This window comes from Balaenoptera physalus (assembly GCF_965194825.1).
Source record: "Balaenoptera physalus genome assembly, chromosome: 17".
NCBI classification, from domain to species: domain Eukaryota; kingdom Metazoa; phylum Chordata; class Mammalia; order Artiodactyla; family Balaenopteridae; genus Balaenoptera; species Balaenoptera physalus.
In genome coordinates this window covers 46,762,035-46,780,233 of record NC_138895.1, presented here as the reverse complement: position 1 = coordinate 46,780,233, position 18,199 = coordinate 46,762,035, and the positions used below count along the sequence as shown (strand labels likewise).

The 18,199-nt window shown below is 40.3% G+C and overlaps 1 protein-coding gene and 1 long non-coding RNA gene across 11 annotated transcripts in view; one reads left to right on the top strand and one right to left on the bottom strand.

Annotated features, from left to right (window-relative positions):
- Positions 1-18,199, bottom strand: part of CPQ (carboxypeptidase Q) — a 501,324-nt gene that overhangs the window by 73,018 nt on the left and 410,107 nt on the right. For 5 of the 10 annotated variants that reach the window (XM_082432729.1, XM_082432726.1, XM_082432731.1 and 2 more), the window contains one exon: positions 5,498-5,699. The exons of 3 other annotated variants lie outside the window; for them this stretch is intronic. In XM_082432729.1, the coding sequence (XP_082288855.1) occupies positions 5,498-5,699 (202 nt within the window). Of the gene's footprint in view, positions 1-5,497; positions 5,700-18,199 lie in introns of those variants that run through there. 2 more of the 10 variants (XM_082432733.1, XM_082432735.1) reach the window with 1 other exon arrangement.
- Positions 1-18,199, top strand: part of LOC309646460 — a 149,676-nt gene that overhangs the window by 20,103 nt on the left and 111,374 nt on the right. The window lies entirely within an intron of this gene.

The window sequence follows — 18,199 nt, the reverse complement described above, 5'->3', positions numbered from 1 at the left end:
TCACTCACCCAGACCACTGGGGATCAAAGAAGGCTTGTGAGAGGAGAAACAGGTGCTGAATCATGGATGAGTAGGAATTAGCTGGAGAAGAAGCCAGAACAGGGCAGGTCTAATGGCTAGGAAGCTGAGAACACAGGGTGCACCGGAACCTCAATTAATGACACTTGTATGAATAAGAGATGGATAGAGAGCAATGGGGCAGCCACGAGAGGTGAGGCTGTACATCAGCCCAGGGTGGAACCAGAAGGACCTTGAATTCCATGCTAAACAGAGACCTGACATTCTGAAGACAATGGGGAGACACTGAAGGATTTCAAGTAACGAGGAGAGATGATCAGATATGCCACTACTCTTAGTTGCTTGTCAGTGGGAATCCTCATCTTCTTCCTAAAGAATCCCAGTTTTTCTCACACATCAGGAGGCTACATTTTCAGGGGAGACTGAGCTCCATCCTAGACCCAGGAAGTAAAATTTGATCAATATAATCCAATTTTGGTAATTCTACTTCATTGCCACAAACACGGCCAATGAAATTGAGGAAAAATCTGCTTTGGAGCTTCTGGATGAGATTGTCTTACTGTTAAAATGGACCGGCCATTATAGACATTCTCTCTTCCACTACTGCACTATGTGTGAGAATTTGTTGCCTGGAACAGCTGCAGCCATCTAGGGACCACGGGGAGACAAGCCTGAAGACAGAAGTCAACATGCTGAGGATGGCACGGTGGAAAGATGTAAAGAACCAAGGTCTTTGAAGGGGTTGATGATTAACTTAAGAATTCTGTAACCACCCACTCGAGAGCTCTTTTTAAAGTAAATTTTAAAATCCCCTTACTATTGTTCTAAGTTGCAGCTTCTGTGATATTTTGCAGCCCAAAGCATCCCAATTGATAGTCTGACTTTTAATTTAGAAAGTTCACTTTGGAAGCAGTGAACCAGTTAGATGGAAGGGAACTAAGAATGCAGGTTGATATGTTAGTAGGAGGCTGCTACAGGAAAATCAGTGAGTACTCCTGAGACAAGGTTTATGGGGTAGAGAGAAGGGAATGGGCTTTAAAAATAGGAGGAATTTGGAGTAAACAGGACTTGAGAATATTTGGTTCTATGTTCCGGATGATTGTGTGGTTTCTGGAAGGTGGTGCCAGTCAATGAGAGAGGGGACAGGGAAGGAGGAGGAATGCATGTGGGGCTTGGGGGTGACCATACCTATTTTGCATATGAGATAACCAAGTCTCACTCACTGGTCTGTATAGACTGTGAGAGTACGGATCTTGTCTATCTTCTTTACTATGGATTCCCAAGTGCCATACAGCAGATGAGTAATAAGAATGCTTAATAATCAATGTGTGAGGCTGAGAAAACTTACATCACTTGCCTAAGATGGCACGTGAAGTTCAAAGTTGTGAAGCCAGAACACACACTCTAATTCTTCCCAGCGCACTGTCTACCACTTGCCGAGATCATCAGCAAAAGATTGCCTCTCAGATTCTGAAGCAGAGGAAGGAACTCATTGGTAGATATGGAATCATGGTGGGCTCACTGCCTCAGGTCACATTAAGAGAGCATCTCATTTTTTACATTAATGTGTCAATATATTTTATAGAAGAGTTCCTAAAGAAAGGTGTTCAAGAAGGATGCATTAAGGACCTCTGAGAACCATGAATTATGTCTTATTACTGACATGTTCAGAATGAAATAGATTCCTGTCATTCTAACCTGGAGCTTATAATTGGAGGATCAGGCAAAAGTTTAAGGTTGAAAGTCTCTCTGCTACCTGGGGCCAATAGAGACTAACCTAAACCTCTCTTGGACTCCTTTGAGTCATGTTCTTGTATTACCTTTGACAGAGTCAGGGAACAAGAATTTTGCCACTTTATGTGGTAAATTATCTACGTGTATTATTGCACTAATGTACTAGAAAATATTACTCAGCATCTTCTCTCAGTCTTTACTCCTGTAAATAAATAATCCTAATTGCTCTAGCCTCCTTAATGTATGTCGTTCTTCCATCTGTCGTTTTTTCTATCTTTGTGTCTTTTTTCTCAGCATCCTTTATTTTCTCCACAATCTTAAGCTGAAGGACCCAAAGCTTGTGGAGAAAGCAATTACTTCTATGTTTCTGTTTTTTCTCTTGTGAGATATACAAGAATTTAAATGTTTCCCAAAATTAAACTAAGAGCTACAGAGGAGGTAAAGAAGTAGAAAACATTGACCTTGATCTCAAAGAATTGATCACTGAGTCCAGAAGGCAGGATGCACGGAAATTCCTAGTAACCCAAGAACGTTTGTGTGTGATTCAAGTGCGAGACTGGGGGCTACAGAAGCGTTTTAGAAATTCAGAAAGGCAATACAGCACCAGGGTCTGTTAAAGATGGATTTGCGGTCACCAATGAATATGGAGTGAGACTTAAAGAGCATTTAGGATTTGGAGGGGAAAATAGGAAGGCATATGGAAGGGGGTAGAAATGGGAGAAGGCTGGAGTATAAAGGTATCTGGAACAGAGAGTTTATGTGGAAAATACATCTGTTATTTTTTTAACTTTTCCCCCCCAAAGCCTTATACTTATGTTGACAGTTATCCTGTCCATCATGGATATTACCTAGATGGATGAAGGATATCCTATCTCCTCTCCAAAGATGATCCTTTCATAAATTTATCTATTTGGCTTCTATAATTTATGAAAATCATGTTGAATTTTAATTCTATCTGTGCTCTTAATTAGTGTTTTGATATTGAGTATACATGAAACATTAAAAAAATTGGGGCTCAGTCATCAGACTACAGAAATTTGAATGGCCAAGGACATGGTAAGGGCTCAATAAATATTTATTAGTTCAATGGATGACAGGAAAGAAAAAGAGAAAGAAGAAAGGAAGAATGGAGTGTGGAAGTATTTCTCATTAATTTTTCAAAAGTTAGGTGAGCAGTTATTTAAATCATACTTGAATCCTATCTTTAGGTTTAACTTACTGTAACTTACCATATCTTCAAGAATTCAGAGTACACAACTAGCATATTTTTATTTTCTTTTTCAGACTAACTATGGTTCTTCATCTTTTTTCTAAAGTCCCTGAAATCTTCAACGGGTAACAAGAGTTATAAACAGTTCCATTATTTCTTCCAGGAAGAGCCCAAACTTGAAATATCAAAAGATAGCTCAATAATAATAGGGGAAAACAGCAATAATTTGGTTCCATCTTACAGTACTCTAAACGAAATAAAAAAGAATTCCAGGAAACATTAGTTGCAGTCTAAATGAACCACCAAGTTTATATAAACCTTCCTGATCTACAGAGATAGAGAGGGGAGTGGAACAAAGAATGTGAGAAGAAATAAGTAGTTATTTACAATAACAAACTCCTTTCCCCCGGGGTAAATTATTCTGGAGCAGGAATGAACTGAAATCCTTTGCATAAGCAAGAGCTGAGTAAGATAAACATTTCAGACACTGCCATAGATTTGGAAGACCATCTCAGCATTCCAGACGCCCCTGTGTTGTTGCATATTGTGGGAAAGGGGCCACCAGCCTTGAAACCAAAGTGGCCTGTTCTCAGGGTGACGTCTACACTTAAGAGCTGAGAGACTCGGGCAAGTCATTTAGTCCCTCTGAGTCCGTTTCTTCATCTGAAGAAGAGGAGTAATTGCACTTACCTCTTAGGATGGTTGTACAGATCAAACAGACAGTGTCTGCAAAAAGCCTAACCGTGTGTCTGACAACTGGGAGTTCAGTAAATTAGAACTCGCATTAATGCTGAAGCAACCACAAGGGGGCTCATACTCCCCACGGCACTGTGGCAAGAGGGGAAGCCCTCCTTACCTTTGTGAAGACAATCAAATCAACTTGCTAATTCCAAATAGAACCATTCTTATGGAGTATCTACATGGAAGGAGTAAAGCTAGAGCCGATTCTCTTTTGTTGATCCAGTGCAACAGAAGCAAAACTAGCTGGGAGGAGGCAGCGCACGTTTTGTTCTACTTCAGTCTAGGCTTCAGCTCCTCACGTCCCCTTTAAGCACCCCTGGTTTTCACTCGAATTCACCCACAATCCGTCAGTCTTTTCCTCACCTCTATCCCCAGCAAACTTACTTAGCTTTTCTGAAACTTTAGGAAGATTCTTATTGAAAAAGTTAAGGTCAGGAAAAAGAACCCTTAACCCTTTGTTTGTTTTATTCAAACAAAATCGTTCTATAGGACTTAAAGGGCAAACTCCCTTCCCCTAGACCTTGATCATGATTAAAAACGTATATGTAGAGGGTCTCGCGTCTGTCTAGATGACCCACGGCACTGAAAATGGAAATGTTGTTTTAAGATATTTCACAATATGGTTAAAATATACACAAACCACTGGAGAGAATTTAGTTTCTTGTCTTAGAATAAAGAAGAGCTCCTTCTATTTTTAGTTATGAAAGATTATTAGCAACCTTAACATCTAAAATATACTTTAATCTATAATATCGAAAGAATGAGCTTTTTAAAAAGTTTAAATCCATATAGTATGCTACTGGTAAAGTCTATTTTGCAGGCTAAAAGAAAAAAGCTGGAGTGGGGTGGATCTAGAGAGACTTTTTTTTAAACCTGTGAAATGTTTTGTAGCCATAGAAATGGTTCTGGAAACCGTAATTTTAAAACTATTCAAAAGCTGGACTTCCTGTTTGCATAATACAAGTAGAGAATAATTTGCAAATAGATTCTTTAACAGTGTTTTTGATTATGGAGATAATGGTGTTGAGGGGACAACCCCAGGTCATAGAGGTCTAAGATCATCAATAACCCTTTCTCATGGCCAGTCTAGGGCAAATTTGCGAAGTACTGTAAGTTTGTCTTCTTTAGGACTGTTCTCCTTTCTAGTCCTGTAACTGCCAGGCCTATTCCTATTACATAATTTCATCCCTGCCCAGGACTTGTCTTAAAAATATCAACCTGATGAATCACTGATCAGGGTAACTTAGTTTATGTCCAACCTCTTAAAGTAGTCTCTGCATTAGGAAAATATGCTTAGCAAGAAGTACCCAACCTCAAAGAATAAATCTCTAATGGTAAAATTTCAGATACCATGGATTTGGGTAGGGAATTTATTTGGGGCAGAGAACTTTCTGCAGCATAGGGCTAGAACTAGAAGGATATTAGTAGTAATAATTGCCTTCTACTCTATTTCATAAATTTTGGTCGGGAGATCATTTGTGCTACAATTACCAGACACCTGTTTAAAAAAAAACAAAACAAAACAATTTCTAGGCACAATCCCAGAGTCATTAAATCAGAATCTCTTGGAGTGAGGAACTTATACTTCAGAAAGAGAAGACAGATGGGCAAATAAATAAAAGGAGTATTATTATCCCAATATTGGAAATCATCAGATTATACCTTGTGGACAAAGCTAAGGGTTTCCATATTTTAAATGACCTACCAGTATCTACTGTGGCATGTTAGAATAGAAATTTTATTTTAAATTGGTAACAGTATGTAAAGAACGCCAACTTCATCTATTGCTCTTACCAGGTACTCCAGCTTGGATCCAGAAGTTAATGTCTGTCCCTTCTCCAGCTCTAAAGACCTGTGTGACATTGATGGGCTGCAGCAGGCACATGACCTCCTCCACGATGGCCCTGGCCTTGTCACTGCCAGTGAACTGCAGCCCAGAGGGTAAGAAGGTCCCCAGGTCAGACTCCATCACGAGGCTGTAGTTGGAAATATTTGCCTTAACAAAAGAGAGAAATGTTTGGTTCATATCTGTTGCTTCTCTGCTTTCTCTTTGAAAGTTATCAAAAAAACAATAATCAAATACTTTATCTCCTCACCAGTTGTTGCCAAAGCACATGTTGCTCTGCTCGACTTAGGATCCAGTCTGCATATTACCTAACAGTTCTGAGATGCAAAATTACTCATCTTGGAATCTGCCAAATTTGAGTCGACTTGGAAGGTTTTTTTTTTAATTCAATGAAAATAAATATAAAACTCCATATTAAAATTACTCAATTATTGCTACTAGCAATAATATTCTTTCAACCAATTTTCTTAAGAGTCTACCTTGTACCAGATACAATTCCTTTTATATGGTGGGGACCTCCGGATAGTATTAGCCATGCTTAGACAAAAAAAGGTGTAACCTGTGGGCCTATTTCTCTGCACCTCTTCCCCCTAGATGGATATTCTATCTTATTTTCATTGTGAATTCTGTGAAGGCTTAAAGGCATCAAACTGACAGGTTTGTCTTGGGTTTCTGATTCCACTGTTGTTCCATCTGTTGAATCCCCAGGGAGGGAGGTAATAGAACAACACATGAAATGCTGTTCTCTCTGGGGTACAGCTGTAGCATCTAAACCCCAGCAACTCTGCCAGGCCACTAGTGTGTAAACTTTTTCCAGATAAAGTCTGGTAAGAAAGCACACAGTGATTCCATGTAGCCAATACTGTCACAGCAAGAGCTTAGAATATAAGAGCCTCTCACCAGATTGCACAGCTAAATTGCCACACTGCCCTAAGACTTGCAAGTTTAAGGTCCTTCAAACTGGCCTGGCCATCTATTTCCCAGGACCCATTCACTTCTTCCAGACTGACCATATACTACCGCGGTTGAGTTATTCCCAAGCTGTCATCCTCATTATTCACCTAGTAAAAATCAATAATAATATTTTTACAGTGCTTTCAGAGAGCTTTCATATTTACAATCTCCTTTGATCTTCTTCCATAACCCATAAAGTAGACAGAGCAGTTTTATGGTTGATGCTGTTTTATAGAAAAGGAACTGAGGATCAGAGAGGTCAAGTGATTTGCTCAAAGTCACACAGTTGGCAAATGAGAGAGCTGGGTCTGAAATCCTGTGCTTTCCAAAACTCCACCCTGTCACCACTAGCACGGGAGGGAGTAAGCAGTAGGCCATGCTTGTCCTGAATTAGAATGATTTTTCACTTACAACATAACAATTTCAGGGTTGCATAAATTTTTTTTTTTCTGTAAAACAGATATGTTTGTACAATGACTTCCTAACTATTGCCATGGAAGGGTACTGTTGTTACAAGGGCAAGAACAGTGCCCTTTGGTTCTAAAGGAGGATGTTGCCAACATTTATAGGACTGAACTTCATGGCCCTGGGATATCATTTTGTTGTTGTTGATGATGCTGAGAAAGTTAACAAAGCAGAAGTCTGTTCATGTTTCCACTTTCACTTCTAAGGAATTTCTGTCTTCATGGTGATTTTCAGAGAAAGACCCAAGGCATTTATGATAAAAAGTACCACCTCCGCTTTCAGCTGTGGCTACTGCATGACGGTAGCACCATTAGAGTTAATAACATGCAAAATATTTGCATTAATGTCTTACATTCAGGGCTCGTTCAACTAGCACACTGGTGCTAGGTGAGCAAGTTGACATGAATTTGGCAGTCCTAACCCTGTCCCCTTATGTGCCCTGCTGCCCCCCTGCCCCAAAGTCTCTCTTTGCCCTGTAAAAATGAGAAAAGAAATAACATAATATATCTGCAAATAAAAACAGTTGGGTAATGTATGTGAGGATTCCCATATTTCTGGCAGATCCCATCCTTCCAACAAGAAAATTAGGCAATTTGCTCCTAACTATATACAATTTAGTTAAAAGTAGAGCTAGTCAGTAGTTTGGCCATCAGCCTGGTGAGATGGACACAGCCCTGGACCCTCTCGACTCCATTCCTGACTCAGCAACTGACATGCTAGGCTGCTGAGGGGAGCGACTGGCCTCTCCCTCTGTCCCCAAGTCATGTCGCCTTGGCCTCTGGCTTCTCCATCTGTAGGCTGGGACAAATGCTCTTTTCCAGGCTTGAACAATGAGCCTGGGCATATGGAGCTTTGAGGGTCTTCAAAGACAAGACATTTGTAGACCAAAAGTGAAAGTGGTGTTCGAGTTGAACTTGTCAGGGCTCCTAACAAAATATGCATTAAAGCCTTCTTGACCCTCTTCAACTGCAAATGAACAGATGTCCCAGGTACACGGCACCCCACAGTTTGTGAATGGTACCGTGCAATGCCAGGATGTTAATGGCAAGGTTGAGAATAATGTAAATAAAGGAGATTTCAAAGGTGCCAGACGCTGTCTATGTGGCAGCCTTTTTAGCAGAGTGATAACAAGTATGCGCTCTGGGATTATTCAGAGTGGGTTTGACCATCAGATTAACCAATCATGGGCTCTGTGACTCTGGGCAGTCTGTGTAACCCCTCAGTTTCTTCTGCCATGAAATGGGGATAACACTGGTACCCAGTTCATGGAGTCGTAAGAAAGAGTGCAATGTAGACCCCAGCGTATAACGAGCACTTGATCAATAGTTGCTGTTACTGGTCTTACCACTAAACATCAGTACCTCTCAGATTTTCAAGGATGGTCTCCATATAAACCATTCTGTTAGCTGCTTACAATGATAATATGTAGCATTTTTTGCAGTGCTTCCTACATGCCAGACACTGTATGAAAGGCTTTACAGCTTATCCCATGTAATGTTCCCAATCATTCTGTAAGTGCCACATTTCTCATTTCACAGATGAAGCAACTGAGGTTTAGTCAGGTTAACTAACTTTCCCAAGGTTACCTAGCTAGCAAGCGGAGCAGCCAGAATTCAAACCCGGAGGTCTGCCTCCCCAAGCCTTTGCTCCCAATCCCTCCACTGCCCTGTCTGCTGATGCTTGTTTCCAGCTGTCAGGCCACAAGTCCTCACTTGTAATTCAAAAATACAAAGACTGTAGTGAAACAAATGTATAGAGTTTAAAATATTTTTGCATGATCACAATGCAAGTTCTGATTGGACAGAATTTATTGTCCCTGCTAACAAAGTAATTTGATTAAGCAAAGAGAAGAATGAAACAAAAACAAAAACAAGAACAAAACCCTTGGTCCGCCATTTCCTTCCAACTAGGAATAAAAAGTAAAACAATAAAACATCTTTTCAACCCAAATTAGACAGGATATGCAGATCTCAGTAAACCAGAATTCTGGCATAGGTAGACACAAGTTTGATCTCTATTCATGTAGAATTTTATTAGCTGTTGCTAACATGATGGCAGCAGCCTATTGTTGTCTATTTATATATAAACATCTCCATATGTTTTCAGTAAAGAACTAAGAAAACAAACCACCCACCGTCCATGACGCCGCTTTTCCTCCTCATTTATGGAGTCATTGTCTAATCGTTAGCACATGGCCAAAGAGCTTGGAAAACAAAATGTCTCTGCACAAAGAAACAGGAACGAATAAGTCGGGTCACTGGGCTGTTAGGACTGCTGTTTCTCAGGAATGTGTGGTCACAAATGTGTTCCTCACTATGCCATCAGTCACTGGGGGCATACTCAGTGTAGATTTGAAAAGCTGATTATAGCTAGTGAAAGCAGAGCAGAGCCATGCTGGTTTCATTCAACCCACTTTAGCACACAAAACAAAATATCCATCCTCCTGGTTATAGGATGTAGGGAGAAACCTACTTCTAGAGATTGAACGCTTTATTGCTGAGATAACCTGCACCGATTGAGGCAAACATATAGATGAAGAGGCTGAGAAGCTCAGTGACAAGCTCAGATATTATCTGTAAACCCTTCACTCTGCTCTCTTCATAAAGAGAAACATCTCTTTATTAGGAGCCATGGAAACTGTCCTTCATTGCCATGTAACGGACATAATGTGATGCAGAGAAATGCTCCTGGCTAACCTCTAGGTTGGGATTGCTGGATTAGTTAATATCTGCTCAGGGCTGAGGATTCATAACTTTGTCCTGTGCTAGAATCACATCCTATCACTTCTCTTCTTTTTTTCTTTTTTTTAAGCGTCAGCTTACTCTGCCAAAGAACAATTTGGTAACCATTAGCAATCTTTGGGAGCAACGCAAGATTAGAAAGTAGAACAATGTTTAAAATACGTATTGCATGTTTTCAAATGCTTACTTCCTAATATAAACACAGGGATGATATTTGTGCTCTTTGCTTTTATAAAATTCCAGATAATTCTTCTTCGGAAATACAGACCCAAGTTCAACATTTCCTTTCCTCCCAAATTCAGCTTCTTTTTTGCTTCAAAGCTTTTATTTTCTCATAACCTAGGTAACCTGTCTTTGGTTTTGAACTAAAATTGCAATCCCAAAAATCAACTGACGAGAAAAAGAGACTCCTAATTATTCGAATTAATCACGTAGCCTCCTCAGTTCAATCTTCAAAGAAGTAAACGGTTCCCGCCCACTCCGCCCCCGACACAGGGCAATCAGTCTCGGTACCATTTTCCCGCTCCGGTGAATGTTAATATTTTACAGACGATGGTGGTGATGCTATTTGGCCAGGTGGTAGGCTCCAAAACGAGTTCTCAAAAGGAAACCATCCTATGAGACCATGTGCGGAGTTGCTATAATCATCTTCTCCGGTGCTGCCAGTGACCCTGGAATTCCCATTTCAAGGGGTGTAACTGGAGCGGGGCTGCTTCACGGAGCTTTAGCTCAAATCCCTGTCATGATGGGATATAGGTAAAGAGGTTTCTCCCTGCTGTGCAAAACCAAGAATAGGTTTTACTTTCTGGTCAGGTCTACCCCGAGGTTCAGACTTTTATTTCCAGCAGTCTCCAGCATTCAGTTTTGAACAGCCCTGGGGACCCAGGGGAGAGCCAGGAAAGGGAAAATGACAAGGTGGAGTGCCATAAGTTATTTTCGTTTGACAGCTAAACTGGCTGTGGCTCGGGGGAATAGGCAGTCTTGGATAAGTTACATTAGTACGAAAATCACAGACATCTATTGTGGTTCAGTCACCATGCTGCCTGGAGATGGGACAGAATAAATGGCTTCCGGAGATCCCTTTCCAGCCCTATCATCCTCTGCGTGTGCACAGAAGGTTCCTCTTGTGAGACAAACCTGTGTTTTCAGGCAATCCAATTTTCACAGCGTTGTTCGAAGCACTCTAGATCTCAGTGAATTCTCCTCTTGAGCTACTTAAGGTCCGTGGATAGCCCTTAAACTTATGGAAAACACACGATCCCTCTATAAATGTCACTATGGCAAGAACAGTGAGTCAGAAGGCTGAAAATATGGCATAAACCTAGGCTAAAAGAAATAAGAATTTTATTTATATTATACAGGAACTATGACTGCATTTACACTTCTTTTAGGAATAAAAACAACCCAGTACCCAGGGTATTTGGTAGACAGACTTAAAAAATGGTTTACGTGGCAGCTTGTTGTCAATCTCAGCTTTTAATTTTATTCCTGCATGTTGAAGCAACATAATCAATAGTTGGAATCAGTGGGACTCAAAGTCTCCACAATTAAATTTTGATTCCTTTAACATAATATGTTGCCCAAGTGTTTCGTGTTACTAGTTGCATATACATTTCAATAAGCAGTTGTAGAAGAGAAATCTCCAACACAGCTGGCTTTGTGAAAGCAGCTGTCTCTGCCTTTTTCATTCTCTATCCCTCTCAACCTCCTCCATCGCATGGTGTCCCCGTCTCCTCTTGTACCCATCATGCTGCTATCAAAGTGTAAGAACTAAATTGTCTAAAAGAGGATCCCTTCCTTCATTTGACCTTTCTTCTTTGACACTGTTGCATGCTTAATAAACATAAAGACATGTTTCTTGTTTTTGATGGTGGGGTCTTACCAGCCAGGACAGTGCTTTCTGGTTGACTTCTAATCAATCCCCTTCTCTTGACTGGGAAGACTACAGCAGCCTCTTTAAATCCCTAGCCAAGGTTATAACTGAAAGGAGTTCCTCTTCTTATGAGTAGACAGCTTATTTCTTTTAAAAATATAGTACTTATTTTCTTGTCCTGCAAAAATTGGCTACTTTATAATCTGGAACTGAAATATTCACTCAATCCTAGGGCATATCATATTACGACACAATTAGTCATTAATTCTCTTTTCTCTATAGCCAGTAGATAAGCACTTAGAGCATTTTTGGATTATGACAATATCCTCAAATGCTCTACTTGATCAAGCACTCTTTACTACTATTAGTAAAGATGCTAAACACAGCTTTAGAAGTCATTTTATTTCCTTAAACGTGCCTTCTTTTCTCTCAAAATCACAATAGTGGGTCTGAAACCTCATGAAAAACATGAGGAGCTTCAAGGCTCTGGTTCTACTCAAGGCTTCATGCTCTACCTCTCCCCTCGCCTTCCATTCCTAACACGCCACACCCCTATCTAAATAATATACTGCACTGTTGCACTTTATTCTATGTGTCTTTTATACCTACTTTGCTCTTGAAAGAATTCAAGGCTTCCTATAAGATACTAACACCATATTTTAAAAGTATGTAAACTCTTGAGAAGCAAGAAAATGCCATGAAGGCAGGGATCAAATCTGTGTGGATCTCTGCCATACCTGTAGCTTAAATAACAAAGCTCAGCACATAGTGGGTACTCAAGAAATATTTGAGGAGAAAGAAAGTCACAGCTGGGAAAATTTGACATGATACCCTAACTGCAACTTGAAGATATAACAGTTCTAGCTCGTGCTACCAAGGTAAGAGGGAAGAACGATGTACTATGAAGCTCTCATTATCTAGGAAAAGAAAGGATATCACCAGCTCCTTGAAAAAAGCAACAGTTTTTCCAGCATTCCATTCTAAGAGGAATTACCACATGGTTCTTTCTGTGAGGAACATTGAACAAAATAAAGAACAGAGTCTCCAATAATAGTTTTATAAAAGAGGCAGAAATATCTTTCCTAACACTATTTCCTAAATATTGATCCTCAATTAAAGCCAAAAGCAAAATATTAAGTCATATTTCAGTAAAGATGTTTCTTTAGGAAGTAAACTGTATTTATTTAACAGTTATTGAGACAGAAAGCAAATAGGGGGACCATACATTCCTGCTTGCCCTGGGCAGTCCCAATTTACATCCTTTGTCTTGGTATAATTATTAATGGTGCCTCCTTTTTCTATCCCACTCTCAAATATCAATTGTCTCTCGTAGAACTTTTGTAGAAGTTAGCGAAAAATTCAAGATTGAGATCACTTAGCACTAAATTGCGAATATTTGATGGAGCTGAATTTGTCACTTGCTTACTCCTGCCAATACTTTCTTCCCTTGGCTTCTGGGACCTCAGACTCTCTGTTCTCCTCATGCATCACTGGATATGGCTTCTCATTTGTTGGCTGATTTTCTCACTCTCCTGATCTTTAGATGTTGGGGTGGTCAAAAACAGTCAAAAGGTTTTTCATTTCTCTATCCTCACTCTGTTGGTGCTCTCATCCAGCTTTATGGTTTTAAATAAACCTATATTGTGATGAGTTCCAATTCACATTCTATGCCTCTCTCCCCAAGTTCAAACTCATAACCAACAGCTACTCAGCATCTCTATTTAAAGGTCTAATCGTGTATTAGTTTCCTATTGCTGCTGTAACAAATTACCACAAATTTGGTGGCTTAAAACAACATAAATTTATTCTCTTACAGTTCTGGATGTCGTAAGTCTGAAATGAGTCTTATAGGGCTAAAATCAAGGTGTTGACAGGGCTGGTTCCTTCTGGAGGCTCTAAGGGGGAATCCATTTCCAGCTTTAGAAGTTTCCTCCATTCTTTGGCTCATGGCTCCTCATCTCATTGCCTTTTCTCCTCCTGCTTCTGTCATCACGTTGCCTTCTTCTGCCTTTGCTGTTCTTGCCTCCCTCTTATAAGGAGGGTCCAACCCAGTAAACAGCAAATCCATTCTTCTAGTTGCTGAGTCTAAAAATTTTGACTCCTCTCAAATTCTTGGCTCCTCTCTTGCTTTTACACCCCAAGTGCAATCTATCAGCAAATCCTATTGGCTTTATTTTCAAAATAAACCTATGGTTCAACAACAACTCACCAGCTCCACTATTCTCACCCAGTTCAAGCCACTATCACCCCTCACCTAGAGTATTGCAATAGCTTCCCAACCATTTCAACCCTTGCCACTCTTCAGTGTATTCCCTACACAGAAGCCAGAGTAACCCTGTTAAAAAAAAATCTAAGTCAAATGATGCTACTCCTCTTCTGGGACTCTGCATGTGGCTTCCAGCTCACACAAGCTAACAGGCAAAGCCCTTATATTTGCCTAGAAGGCCCTAGATGTAGATTGAGCCTGACCTTCCATAACTTCTCTGACCTCATCTCCTACTACTCTCCACTTCACTTTCATTGTTTCGGCCACCTTCAGTTCCTCAATAATGCTTGGGTTCTGAAGCTTATGAACTTGTTACTTCCTCTGATACCCTGTTCCTCTGGATATTTCTCACTTCCTTCTGGGCTCTGCTGAATGCCCTCTTCTTAGGGAAGTCTTCCTGCCCACCTTATATAAAAGAAGACCTTCCCTAACACTCCTGATAACACTCCCTAACCCCCTGATTATGCTTTCTTTTTCTCCTTTGTATCAACAATGAAGGTTTATCTTTGTTGTCTGTCTCTTCTTAGAATAGTGTTCGGTCCCTGATGGCAGAGACTTCTCTGCTGTGTTTACTACTTGTGATCGATTATTTAATGGCTATAAATCCTTCCCTTCCCTGTATATATTCCCTTTTCCAATGTAAATTTGCCACTCCTTTCATCAAGAGGTGCAATCTCTTTCCCCACCCTCTGAATGTAGGCCGGCCCTGTGCCTTTATTTGACCAATAGACTCTGGCAGAAGCGACCACTTGCAACTTCAGAGCATGAGCCAAAAGAAGCCTTACAGCTGCCACCTTGACCTTTTGCTGCCCTAAGACTGACATGTAAAGAAGCCTGGGCTAGTTGAGGTACCACATGGGGAGAGCAGCCCAGATGACAGTCTGCCCCAGCTTCCATAAGTTGGGCCATCTTTGACCATCCAGCCCAGCCAAGCTGTCACATGACCTCAGTGACCAGATAAAATGCAGGATACTCAGTTAAATTTGAAGTTTAGATAAACAATAAATACGTTTTTAGTATAAGTACGGCCTATGTGATATATGGAAGCATCTAGGCTCCCTAATGACAGGGAACTCCCTGAAACAACACCAAGAATATGTAACAGGGCTCAATAAGTATTTGTTGAATGAGTGAATATTCTATATTATTGATTCAAAGAAGATTCATATGTTTATATATAATTTGGATATGTGGGAAAGTTGGAATTTTATAATTTAAAAAATTAAAGAGTCTGGTTGTAATCTTGCCCATGTGTTAAATCATCCTTCCTCCGCTGACATAGGTTTAGGAGAATATCTATGAGCAGAGCCAAAAACATTCTCAAGAAGCACCTTAGGATCTGATGAAATGCCCAAGTACTTGCTCAGTTGAATTTCTAGAATTCTTCACCAGAAGAATGGAAGAAATGATCTTGGCCAGGAAGAATCTGGGGGTAAGAGTTACCAGTTATTTGGTGTTATGATTAAAGGGGCCTCAAGTTGTCTATAGAATATTGAACCTCAAAGAAGGCTGAACAAAACCATTCCAATCAAACAAAATCAACTGACTTATTGAATGGAATGGTGGTGCATCCAATCCCCTTAGGGGCTACAATGGCCATGGGGGAAGGAGAGGAGAGATGGAGACTGAATCAGGAATAGGGAGAGAACAGCCCAGAGATAGTGACTCCCAATGAGTCTCATGAGGATGGGATGGAGGACACCTGTGGAGAATGCTAACCCTGGGAACCGGAGGATCTTATATCCCCTGGAGAGCAAAAATAGCAATCCCAGTGTTGAAAGCACAGAAGCTGAGCTTCCACTGGACAAGAGGCAGAGGTGTCGAGAGAAGGAAAGTAGTATTGTCGATATAGATGGAACATTTATATGGAGAAAAATCCATGACCATGGCTATCTTTAGACCTCTCCCCTAAACTCTAGTCTTTTTTTTTTTTTTAACCAAGATGTGTACCTGACCTCTCAACGTGGATATCTGATATCTCAAACTTGGCATGTCCAAAACTGAGCTCCTGACCCCCTCTTCACACCCCTCTACCCAACTCCTCCCATTCAGCTTGCTCAGGCCTCAAACTGTGGAGTCACACTTGACTCTTTTCTTCCTCTCACACTCTATATACAATCCATCATCAGATCCTCTTGGCTCTTTCCTTAACATATATCCGGAGGCTGACAACTTTTCATCCACTGCTACCATCCTGGCACAAGTTACCATAATCTCTCACCTGGATTATTCAACCTTGTTCAGTTCTAGTCCTCCTTCAGTCTATTCTCAAACCAGCTTCCAGAGCAATCCTTTTAGACTATTAATTCAGATCAGGTTAGTTCTCTGCTCAAAAGCCTCCAAGAGTTCTAATCTCACTCAGAGAAAATGGCCCATGAGACCTGACATGATCTGGGCTCCTCTGTGCTGCTATTATCCCTTCCCTGCACCACTTCAGGTATGCTGGCTTCCTCGCTGTTCCCAGAATGCCCCCCCACACTCCATCAGCACCTTCCCTAGAATGTTCTCTTCCAGATACCCACAGAGCTACTTCTTTATCTTCTTCAGACCTTTACTCAGCCTTACTCCAGTGAAGTCTTTTTTGCCCCCCGCCAACAAAAATTCAAACACTCCCTCCACATATACCCTATCTCTGTCCCCTGTCTTGTTTTTCTCTTCAGCTGTTCTCATATCATTTTACTTATTTATCCACATCATCAGCCTTGATGCACAAGAATGGAAGTAAGAGGAGGGCAGAGTTTAAAACAGTGCCTGGAACTTAGAAGGCTCTCAACAAACATTTGCTGAGTGAATGAATAAATACATGTATGTATGTGTTTAAACACATACGTGTGTATGTATGCATGTGTAAACCCTGCAAGCACATCTCTAGATGCTGTTTTGGGTGATGGTGGTGGTGAAGATAACAATGATGAGGTGGTTACTGGTGGTAAGGCAACATCAGTTTTTCAGAATACGGTTTTTTAAAAAATCTTCTCAAGAAAGCATAAGTTTCAACAACTAAAGTTGAAAGCTGAATCTTTAGCGTATATTTTATAAAGCTCTTCAGATATACAAGTTTTTACAACATCTGTTACATGTGCTAAAAATAAATCCTTCCTAGAAGGCTGTATAAAGTGACAGCAATCAAAAATGCCCTTCAGTTACCTAAATACAAGTGAAACTTCTAAAATTCCTTCAATAATGAAATACTAAGATACTCTTATTCTCAAAGCTGTGTGGCAAAAGGAATCTCCTTTTCAGGTGAAAACAGGGCTGGAAGACATCCTTATGTAGCATCCCCATGTCATGGTCATTTCACTATCAAAGGTGAGAAACCCTAATATGCAAGATTTGCCAAAATAAAATGGCCACCATTAACAGGAGGAGAAAGGATGAGCAATTAACAACTGAACTGCCAAGGGCTCATGTACATAGATTTTTTAAAATATTAAATAATTTTGAAAAGAAACCTTAAGGTTTGTTACGCTAGAGTTAGTACAACGTGAGGCTAATAATACGTGGTGTCGTCACTAAGACTCAATTCCAGAAACTAATACATGCATCCTGGGACTACTTAGAGCTTTAACAATTGCTTTGCATACTTTGTAAGTTTTAAAGTATTCAGACAAAATGAAGGAAAAGTAATAAACAAATGAGGCAATTTAGCTTTGAGAAGAGTTAAGATAATTTAATAGGTATAGTTTAGATAAAAAGAGGCTAAGGAATTAAAGCAATTACAGAAAAAAATCCAAATAGGTACGTATATTGAGATAGGGGAGGTGTAGAAAAACAATTTCCCTCATCTGAGAATAGTAATAAGCAACAGCAGTAATCACTTAAAGGTAGAAGAGGAAAATCGCTATGGTAGAAAATAGCATCAAACACGTTGGAAATAATGATCATTCTGAAAAGCCACCTGAGGACCACTTAGGGGAGACCAAACACTAGAAACGCTTGAGGCAAGTTGAACATAAACAGTTAGTCAGGCACACAGACCTCACCCCAGATTTCTCTTTGGTTATCTGCAATCTTCATCAAGGATATCATTAGTGTTTGAAGGGGATACAAGTGATTAGGGTAATAATCCTTAAGGGGTCATCTGTCTCAGAGTGGAGTGGATGCTACAATTCCCACTTCAATGGTGATTGCCACTGGGAAGTTAGAGGAGGTGATGCACAGATGCTAATATCACTTGATACCCTTCTCGGCCATTAGGTGAAAAATATTAGGCAAGTTACTTAATACCCTGGGCCTCAGTTTATTCATTTGTAAGATGGGGATAATAATAGTTATTTTGCCAGTTTATTCAAAGCAGGAGTTCTTAACCAGGCATCCCTTGGCGGTTCATAAATTTGGAGGCGGTCGGTGA